We start from the raw sequence: 11718 nt of genomic DNA, 5'->3' as shown, positions 1-11718 counted from the left end.
GCAGTAGTAGCCCTTGGGTGGCTTCTCATAGAGAGTTCCTGTCTCTGTGTATCTCCTCCATGTCCGAAAAACATCGCTTTGGTTCACTCCGAGACACCTGGACACTTCCCTTGTTGAAAGCCCTTCCTGGCACAAAGTAACAATGTGGATGTGATCAAATCACGGTATTGACCATCTAGGTGTGATTGAACTACAGACAACATGAGCCATGTACCTCTTTCCTGGTGGAACGACTGGAAGTGATCGGTAGTCGGACCCCCTCCATCTAATAGGCACTACTCATGCATGGTTGTTTACATCTTTGGGTGCGTTTAGTGACATCTCTGCAGTCAAAGGGGCTGTGTCTGTGATACAATATCACAGTCAACATCTGTCTTCAGGAGTTCTGGGAACTGGGGTGATGCAAAACTTTTTTGATGTATGTATTTAGATATGGTTCACTATACAAAGTAAGACTGAAGCAATGTTCTGTGTCTCAGGGGTTGTAGAAACAGACACTGTGCATGTGTACATAAAAAGCCAAAAAGGAACACAAGAATCTAAACCAAAGAATAGAAATTAGCAGCGAGAGACAAGACAACTGTGATTACCAAAGGTGACAATCTGGATTGTATGATGTTTAGGTGTCTAATTCCACTCGCATATCTATGAAGAGCTGATGCAAAGGAAAAGAAACTACACAAGATGACTCATTAAGTAGGTGCAGAAACTGAATGAGTTGTGAAAGTGAACATGTATAAATTTTCAGTATTTTATAACTGAGGATTGCTCACCCATACTCTTGAATTAAGTTTTAAAAGACCACATATTCACCACTTTCCTGTGACTGTGCAGTGCCTTCTTGCTTGTTTTATATCTTTACACAATTTACTACTTGCTGTCAATATGCTCGTCTCATGTAAGTTGTGTGAACAACAAACAGTCTCAGTATGATAGTAGCAATTATGCTGTCATTTAATTAAAATATGTCATTTATGATGAGTACAACACTTTCTACTGTTTTCACATTTTCTTTAAAATTCAATACTAAACGGCATGCCTTAGTAAACCAACATATAAATGATCCAATTATGTCATTTTCATTGATGGTTAAAGTCATTGTTTCAATCTTAGCTATCATTACTTCATCTGCAAAGAATAAAGCTTTGCAAATAAAGAAATAAACATCCACAGTGGAATCAATGACTTAACCTGCAGTGAATTTGTTGCTGAGGAACCCTGTTTTTATAAAATCATCTGTATTGAATAGACATATTAATGAATAGATGTCATCAAGATTGTACTCCAAGAAGGCAAACTCATCCAGAAGAGAAAGAAACAGATTTCATAACTTGCAATAATTTCTCAGCTTTCGTATATTTACAATGACAGCTCACTGCTTTGTATAGTATTGCTTTATACATACCGTATTTACTCGAATCTAAGCCGCACTTTTTTTCCGGTTTTTGTAATCCAAAAAACCGCCTGCGGCTTAGAATCGAGTGCAAAGTAAGCGGAAGTTCTTAAAAATGTTGGTAGGTGCCGCCACAACTAACTTCCGCCACTGAATATATGTAGTGCTACACAGGCATGCTTTGCAGGCACAAAGATAAATACTGGCGCCAAAACCTCTGCGTCAGTAAATAAATTTAAAAAAAAGTGGAAGACGAGCTTTTTTTCGACGCCCCGAGTTTCGACCACTGCATTTTCGTACATTATCCAACGAAGTAAATACAAATTCCATATTGTTCATCTTTGAATGTAGCAGCATTTCAATGTACTACGAAAATCCGACTGGCAAGACTATTTGCGATGTTTGTCAATATGGCCAATTTTACGTTCTGAATTTTTTCCTTCCTGTGAGAAGAGATGGTTGCTAATAGGAACTTTTATGAATTGTGAATCACGTGCAGTATTCCCTTCACCATAAGAATAATGCGAATGTAAACATTTTGCCATGTATTCTTTCGTGTTTGCTGCTATCTCATTTAAATCCTATGTGCCTAATAACCTACGAACCTAGTGTGAGACAGCAGCAAATGTGGAAGAATATACATATCATGTCATGTTTATATTCGTATTATTCTTATGCCTAATAGTGATACAATCAGAAATGAAGCACGGCAATTGATTAGATTTTTAAATCTAAGATGACTAATTTCTGTGCAGAATGTAACGTACACAAGAGGCGTCTGCAAAGATTTTCAAACAGAGAAAAATTTTAGCTAAACTCTCATTCAGCACATCTATCATACGCAGTCTATTATTTGGTTCTTGTTGATCATTATCAAAGAAAGCAGCAGTGTAAGCGACAACAAATACCAGTCTCTTGCCATTGTTTCGCTAATGAGACAATTCCTCTCTTTTTTTATTGTAAGCGGCGGTAGTGCACACAAAAGCAAGCCATGCCGCGAGCGGCGACAGGTCGTAAACACTCATTATCAGAATGCACCAAACAATGCATGACACAGTACAATAATGCATTTTCAGATTAGAGTGACGTAAACACCTATAACAAAGAGAACGGCACTTATCAGATCAAAGAAAAAAAAGGAACTGATTCAAACCAGACGAAGCACTTGAAAAAGGAAGGGTATCCGTATAAATACGGACGGAGTGCCTGACGCATAGCAATGGCAACCTGGTAAAGCTCAACTGCTAAGCTTACGACTCGAACCAAACTGTAGCTGTATCGTCATTCATTCGACCTAAATTGTGTCTCATATTACAATAGACCAACTTTGTTTCGATTTGGAGGTGCGGCCTAAAACTTTTCTCTCCCCTTGAATTTCGAGTCTCAGATTTCAGGTGCGGCTTAGATTCGGGAAATTTTTTTTCCTGGATTTCAGGTCTCATTTTTCAGGTGCGGCTTAGATTTGAGTGCGGCTTAGATTCGAGTAAATACGGTATCTATTTTTGTGCATTTTTTGACAGACTCCAAATTCTTATACCTAGTGTTCTCCTTAAAGTCAGTTTAACTATGTATAGTTGTGCTGAAAAGCATGCATCAACTTTCTGTCACTATTTGCCACTACTACATTCTTTGAAACACTGTTATTAGTGTTTGTGTAATCTTGATAGTGGGATGTCTTTCAAGCAATTTTTAATAGCTTGTTTGACTTTTCCTTAGTCATCAACACTTGTAATAAATATCCAGCATCTTGTATATGGGATTCAATATTTTCTGCTGTGTCCTCACAGAATCATACTTGAAAGTCTTTTTAAAACATGAGGATTTTCCTCTCAGAAGTACACAAATGCATAAGACAAGACTCAGTGTGATGACCACACATTATTTTCAATATGAGAGTCATGTAATACATAATTCCTTCAACAATTTCTTATTTGCAGAAGAGCATTCCTATGAGAATCTTTGCTCAAACCTTGCAGTTTATTCACTTCTATTTTTCTAGAAAACTGCATCAGATTATTAGTTGTTAGTATGCAGCAAAAGAAAAATGCAAAATCTGCATAGTGCCTTGTAAATGAGTGATTATCATAATGAAATATGAAAGGTACACAAAAACAAAAAGTAAAAATTCATATAAAATGCATTTAATAACAAAATGTTTTGAGCTTTTTTTCCACACACACAGGTATATCACCTGTTACAATATTGTTCCAGTGCACAAACATCATTTGTTCTCATCACTTTATCTCCAAATGAAATTGGTATGAGTAAACAATAGATGTATCACATTAGTAACAAAAAATATGGTACTTCTGATTAACTGTAAACTCAGTCTACAGTGATGATGACAATATTTATCATTTTTTGCAATTTTCTTTCCATAAAAGATGAGCTCTCATTTAACATATGCAGTCGAGAAAGCTGGATATGCATATATGTTAACTCAACATACAATTTATTAATAATGCAGCTTATTATAATGTCACGTCTTGCTCTCATATTATCTACTCTATATCTCCAAAGCTCATGATATCCTCGTACAATACCCAGTGTTGCAAAGCAAGGTACTGTATTGCATAGAAACATTTTCTCATTCAAGAATGTTGTCTAGTGCAACTTTTTAATTAAATTCTGGTTATTATTTTTGTTAAGCCCCTCATACTGCTCTCTGTGTGAATATTTATTTATTTTCCCAGTTAACAAAAATGAAATATTATACTTGCCCTATTACAAGTGGAAGCTGGTTTTTACTCATATCTGTAACAATGTTGTGCAAATAAGGACACTATCACAACATTATTCAAGTTTCCTCTCAATTAATGGACCTATCATACATCCATTCAAAACAAGGGCAGATAACATAAAATACCACGAAGAAAAGCATACAGTTTTTAAATATCTATTGTTTAACATCATTTGGAGATATTTAACAGGCAAATTTAAGGGGCCGACCTGTCCTAAACACCACAGAAATTTGTACATCACTGTCATATTGTGCAGAAGGATGGATGCAAAATAACATGGTTGAACATATTTTTATGACATGTGTTTTTCCGGGATTAACAAAATTAGAACAAACGAGACAAAATTTTTATGGTATGTGTTAGAAAAAGTAGTCAATAAAAGAACTACATAACATTTTGAAATAATATCACCTGCAGATAAAAATAAATAAAAAATAAAAATCAACTGTTTAGGTTCAGCAGGAGGTACATAATGTACCTTCATATCTGAAATTTTGTCCATATTTGAAAGTATTTAAAAAAATTCCTTAATAAGCAACAATACATAAAAAAGAAGAATTGATAAATGAAAAGTTACATAATTTGTTTCTCATGTTATGTCTCACATCATAAGGCTTGGAAAAGGTTCATAGTTTCAATTTTTCAAATTTGGCTGTCTGAACAGTTGTATATTTTAAGAAGAGTAGACAGGACTACGGAATATAGAACCTCAAAATGCTCACATGGCAGTATCTACTATATTCCTATTTGTTTGTGATTCTTTATGTCTGAACTCATTCACACTAAATATACAACAGTAATGTGACAGTGATAGGGTACAACAATAAATATTACAGTGCCATGTCTGGAATAATATTTGTGTGGTTTGGCATAACCAAGAGATTATTCATTACTGAAAATGATCATTATGACCTTTGATGTGAACCAGAAGCTAACTTTAAAATACAAAGTTTATAATTCCTGATTTCCATGACCTGGAAAATATTTAAGGCACAGGATTCAATGTAGATTTTGAACTGCCTTCAGATGACCATATGGAAATTGTTTTATCAATGTATCTTATTTTAACTTAACAGATGGCAATGGGTTTCTTGCTTGTAATAAGCAATACTGGTAACAAAACTGTTACTTGTATGAGACTGAGGACAGTATAATGCCACCAAACAATAAAAATAAAGATAAAATTGGGATGGGGGAAGCAGTATTTTAGTAAAATTATTACAAATATTTTAATAATAATTGGGCAACTTGTTGCTCATCTGACTGCAGCTCAGAATTAAGCTGTAATTGTAACATTAATAGCAATTACTTGATAAATTTTACAAAGTTCCATTCATCCTAAAGCCATTATACTCTCAGGTACACAACAAATGAGTAAATACATTATTTAGGTTACTTCCAATTGAGCAATGTACAGTGAACTACAAAACATATACAAGCACTTTTCTTCTCCCTTTTTCTTCTTTTTTAAGAAAGAGAATAGGAAGAAGAAAAGAAAAAGAAATAAAATGAGGATACCAGCAAGTAAATCACAAACAGCATTTAAGTGGTTTAAATGAAATGAAACAAATCATATCTTGTAGAGGAAGTGATTCCTCTATAAAGGTCCAAATGCAAAATATCAATTACAGCTGCCACCTAGGTGAACTGTTGAAAGACAGAATTTTCGCAAGAAGTGAATTTTAACTCCTTGTGAAGAGACACTACTTCCTTACATGTTTTAGAAGACTTATTATTATCACTAGTGATTCAGCCAATCCATGAACATTATCAACAGTCCTTTACACAGTCTGACATATTCATATTTTTTCATACAAATGGTCACAAAGATCACAAGAATTGTACTTGTCTGAAGCATGATACTTGTTAAGGAAATCTATTTAATAAGGATAGGAAGGCCCCTTTTTTGGGTTTTTCTGAATGCCTTTAAGGATAGGGAAAACATCTGACAGTATACCACACATTTAGCTCACATCGTGATAATACGTATATTTTGAATTTATCTTTTGTGCATCATAAAATTGCACTCCATACCATATCAAATTTTCATGAAATGTGTCAAAAACTTTTAAACAAGCAAGTCATTTTAAGTATACATGTAGTAATACTCTCTTGAAGGTATCACTTATAATAATTTGAATATAGATATATAGATATATATAATCATATATATATGTACATATTGTATTTAAACTTATTTCAAAATCATTTGTTACTATTGTCATAACCACCATCACCATCATAAATACGTAACATACTTGCTTTTATCTGTAAGGACTCTGTAAAGGGAAAACTTCTCACTTATTTGTAACCTTCTCATGGATTTCTTGCAATATTATTAAATTTTGTGAGGAGCATTGAATTTTGATGGCTATAAGTATATACTACAAAACGTTCTCTTTAAATTGTTTCATTTGGCAGATGCATTCATGGAAGAATTTCAGACAGGAGACAAAATAAATATTAAACATATTAACAATGATAGAAAGAAAATTTGTAATTTGTAGTGATTTTATATATAGGTTATGCTCCTAATCAGATGGGAGTACAGGCAATACATTAGTAAAATAAAAGCATTTTACTGTATTGCTAATCCTTAAAGGCTATAGAATATGGTTCAATGGGAAGTTTGCTCTTCTACTGACAAACTATGTATGATGAGAGTAAGCAATCACACTTCCACATCATATAATTTTAGACAAAGTAAGAAATTACTGAATAAAAAGAAAATTATAATTTTGGTATTGTTGTATTAGATTTTCTTAAAAAATAATGTTTTAAAAAATACAATAGTTACAATTTTCAGCTGTTTGTCTTTTTGCTAGGTATCACTGGAATAAAAAAAGGACAAAACATGGCCCACACAAATTCCACAAATTCACTCTTCCGCTTGTTCACAGCTTTTGACTTTTTTCGTTTTGCAGTGTTGAGAGTTTTTATATTTTTATAATTTTTGTCATTTTTATAAACAACCAAACGTCATTCATTAAATTCTTTATATTTTAAGTTTTTATTCACTGAAACGTCTGGAAGGCTTGAGAATTTTTTAAATGTTCTGTTATTTATATAGTTCAGTCTAAGACTGTTTCCCTCAATGCATCACAAATTGCTATATACAAAGTCTTATTTCCCATTGTCGGATAATTTTATGAACTTTATGCACAAAGCACACGCACATTCTCTCTCACAAACGCAAACACATGATATATACACGTTTATCTCCATTACATCCATAGAAATTATTTTATACAGCTCTTCAAAAATTCATGCACGCTATGTGCATCCTATTTCAAATTATTTGTAAGGTTTATCACTGTATTTACATTTCACTTTGCTTCACCACAGAATAACAATACATATATATGTATTCATGTTTGCATGTGGCCAGCACCACTGTATTATTGACAAGACTATTATTGTATTCAGACAGAATATGTTATTTAAAGCTCAATGTTTCCTGATAATTTTGTGAACGAATTTTCATGCAGGCACAGTCTTCTGTTATCAAAGAATTGAAGATTTACAGTGGTATCAAAATTTTACATCACTCCCATGACTGAGAACACAAGAGATAGCAAAAGGCTGTGCTTATTTGGAGATGTCATTCTTGGAATGGTAGTACAGAAAGTACATGACGAAAAGGTAAACAAAACAGAAGACAGCATGCAAGCTGTATGTCAGTTATTTACAGTCTATTTCATAAAGTCACATATGTAAAAGTAAAACCTGCAACTTTCCTTGCCTTTCTACCTGCTTTCAGTTACCCCATACTCACATAAATACATATATACATATATAAAGGACTTGTGGAGTTTCAAAATTGTTTTAGCACATCGTTGGAATCAGATCACTCACAAATCAGTTTAATGAGAGGTGATTGCTGCTCTTGCAATCCTGCCTGCTGCTCTCCTCAGCACTGCATTCTCACTGCAGACAAGAAAATAAAATTTTGTTAATTTTATGCTCTACCACCATTTTATGCTTTACACCATACCATTGATATCCTCAATCTAAAAATTTCTTACAGTCTGTGCAAGTGCACTGATGTATCTACACGCCAATAGCGTTCTGCTCTGAATTTTGCATGAGTTTGCATGATAAGTTGTACTGCAGGTCTTAGGAACATCTTAGAGAGACTTCCTCAGGTTCATGCATAATATTATAAAAATGGATGAGACAAATAATTAAACGTGAGAACATAATTCACTAAAGATTTCTTTGTTTGTGTGTACGTACTAATGTTGATGTTTGAATGAGTGAGAGAGTCAGAGAGATAGAGAGGTGGGGAGGTCAGAGGGTCAGAAATAGAGAGGGGGGAGGAGAGGGGTAGGGGGAAAGACAAAGTGGAATACAAAAGTAAATAGAAGCATGGGATGTGCAGAGAGTAAAGGAAGGTAGATGTGTACATCAAAGATTGGTTGTTCTGCATTAATACACTGCTAAAAGCAAAAAGATTATATGTAAGTAGTCATCTGGAATAGTTGAACATATCTTCATTTCTTAGATGGAGCATCACAGGGTAAGGAGTAAAAAAATTAGACTCACATTTGAAAAGAGCCATAATAAAATAATTACCTGGACATCTATTATAGATTTAGGTTTTCTATGAATTTTCCTAAATCTATTATGCCAGATGGGCTCCTACAACAAAGCCATAAAATTAATCCTGTTTCACTCTTGCGCAACAGATTTAATGTTCAACCTCTAATGGTGTACAGTATAAAGGCCATTAAATTACAAGCTTTCTTCCTTTGTCAACAAACAAATTGCTCATTGGGCATTCTTAGAATTTTTTGATATCATTCAGCCACTCATTCTTTTGTAATGTTCTGTAACTCCCACCATGAAGGAGACCCTTCAGGGATGTGAAATAAGTCAAGATATACATTAGCAAGAGACAGGACATCGTAGAAACTTAATCTACACACTATGTTAACAATAAAATACCAGTACACGGCTTAGTGTTATTCATTGTTACGTGATATACATTTGATCAAGCAAATTAAAAAGAAAGCTGCTACTTTGAAAACAAAAATTCTGCCTCCCCAGTTTTACTATATAGCTGCTGTTTGCCAATTGTCAGTAGCTAAATATATACTAGACATGGTCAGTGGCGGCTGCTGTGCAAGAGCACAAGAGCATGTGAACACCCTAACTTTCGACACCTTGTGGATTTATTGGTTATTTTGTTTTGAATGCTATTAAATGCAACATAGATGCTGCAATCTGAAAGATATGGCACTTAAATCTGCCGTGTTACTGCTCCTCTAGACTCATTGTAACTTGGCATCAGGGTCATGAGCACACCATCTGTTGTACATATTTTAAGGAGCTTTTGCGCATGCACAACTCATGTGACACAATTGGCTTATGGGACAAATACATACATATTTCATACACAAGGTGCACAATTCATGGTGTGCACAGATTTTATGTCAATGCCACCAGGTGGTACCACACTGCTGCACACTTTTATCCTCATTCGCTCAGCATAAATCCTGCCAGATGATAGCACACTCCTCAGACATGCTAATTCACTCACTATATGCTATATTTAAAGTTGTACTGACTGTAAACCTATTATGTGGGTTTCTGAACGAGTTATAGTGTATTAAGTTCTGAATTTTATCATACAGTTATCCATTTGAGGTGCTGAGAATCATAAGGGCCTAAAGCACATCACTGTTGATTGTGAGATTGTAGCATTTAGTCATGCTTCTGAAATTTGTTGATCTTATGGTGAGTCAGGTTTATCTGTGATGTAGGCCAACATTGTATATACACTCCTGGAAATTGAAATAAGAACACCGTGAATTCATTGTCCCAGGAAGGGGAAACTTTATTGACACATTCCTGGGGTCAGATAAATCACATGATCACACTGACAGAACCACAGGCACATAGACACAGGCAACAGAGCATGCACAATGTCGGCACTAGTACAGTGTATATCCACCTTTCGCAGCAATGCAGGCTGCTATTCTCCCATGGAGACGATCGTAGAGATGCTGGATGTAGTCCTGTGGAACGGCTTGCCATGCCATTTCCACCTGGCGCCTCAGTTGGACCAGCGTTCGTGCTGGACGTGCAGACCGCGTGAGACGATGCTTCATCCAGTCCCAAACATGCTCAATGGGGGACAGATCCGGAGATCTTGCTGGCCAGGGTAGTTGACTTACACCTTCTAGAGCACGTTGGGTGGCACGGGATACATGCGGACGTGCATTGTCCTGTTGGAACAGCAAGTTCCCTTGCCGGTCTAGGAATGGTAGAACAATGGGTTCGATGACGGTTTGGATGTACCGTGCACTATTCAGTGTCCCCTCGACAATCACCAGTGGTGTACGGCCAGTGTAGGAGATCGCTCCCCACACCATGATGCCGGGTGTTGGCCCTGTGTGCCTCGGTCGTATGCAGTCCTGATTGTGGCGCTCACCTGCATGGCACCAAACACGCATACGACCATCATTGGCACCAAGGCAGAAGCGACTCTCATCGCTGAAGACGACACGTCTCCATTCGTCCCTCCATTCACGCCTGTCGCGACACCACTGGAGGCGGGCTGCACGATGTTGGGGTGTGAGCGGAAGACGGCCTAACGGTGTGCGGGACCGTAGCCCAGCTTCATGGAGACGGTTGCGAATGGTCCTCGCCAATACCCCAGGAGCAACAGTGTCCCTAATTTGCTGGGAAGGGGCGTGCCGTCCCCTACGGCACTGCGTAGGAACCTACGGTCTTGGCGTGCATCCGTGCGTCGCTGCGGTCCGGTCCCAGGTTGACGGGCACGTGCACCTTCCGCCGACCACTGGCGACAACATCGATGTACTGTGGAGACCTCATGCCCCACGTGTTGGGCAATTCGGCGGTACGTCCACCAGGCCTCCCGCATGCCCACTATACGCCCTCGCTCAAAGTCCGTCAACTGCACATACGGTTCACGTCCACGCTGTCGCGGCATGCTACCAGTGTTATAGACTGCGATGGAGCTCCGTATGCTACGGCAAACTGGCTGACACTGACGGCGGCGGTGCACAAATGCTGCGCAGCTAGCGCCATTCGACGGCCAACACCACGGTTCCTGGTGTGTCCGCTGTGCCGTGCGTGTGATCATTGCTTGTACAGCCCTCTCGCAGTGTCCGGAGCAAGTATGGTGGGTCTGACACACCGGTGTCAATGTGTTCTTTTTTCCATTTCCAGGAGTGTATAAAAATTCACAAAAACTCTATCACTGGTTTCTCTGATACATGAACTAATTGAATCTATTTTAAATGCTAACAGAAAAGTAAAGTTATGAGGATGGGTAGCTCAGTTGGTAGTGCACTTGCCCCTGAAAGGCAAAAGTCCCAAGTTCGAGTCTCGGTTGGGCAAACAGCTTTAATCTGCCAGGAAGTTTCATATCAGTGCACACTCCATTGCAGAGTGAAAATATCATTCTGGGAACAGAAAAGTAAATTGCCAGGGAAAGTTAGCCTCAAAGGAACTAAAGTCTCTGACAACAGATCCTTTGATCAGGAGAGTGACAAAATCAGAGGAGCATGACTACAAGCAAACAGCTAACGAGGAAGTGTACACTTGTTGTGTATT

At 37.1% G+C, this 11718-nt stretch overlaps 1 protein-coding gene across 1 annotated transcript in view; it reads right to left on the bottom strand.

Moving 5' to 3' along the window:
* Positions 1-3518: 3518 nt before the first annotated feature.
* Positions 3519-11718, bottom strand: part of LOC124594764 (regulating synaptic membrane exocytosis protein 2) — a 1241912-nt gene continuing 1233712 nt past the window's right edge. The window contains exon 23 of the mRNA XM_047133151.1: positions 3519-8061. Within this exon, the coding sequence (XP_046989107.1) occupies positions 8059-8061 (3 nt within the window). The 3' untranslated portion in view covers positions 3519-8058. The remainder of the gene's footprint in view (positions 8062-11718) is intronic.

The sequence above is a fragment of the Schistocerca americana genome, chromosome 2 (assembly GCF_021461395.2).
Source record: "Schistocerca americana isolate TAMUIC-IGC-003095 chromosome 2, iqSchAmer2.1, whole genome shotgun sequence".
Classification (NCBI taxonomy): Eukaryota; Metazoa; Arthropoda; class Insecta; order Orthoptera; family Acrididae; genus Schistocerca; species Schistocerca americana.
The sequence above is the reverse complement of the archived record's forward strand: the minus strand, read 5'-3'. Positions and strand labels throughout refer to the sequence as shown.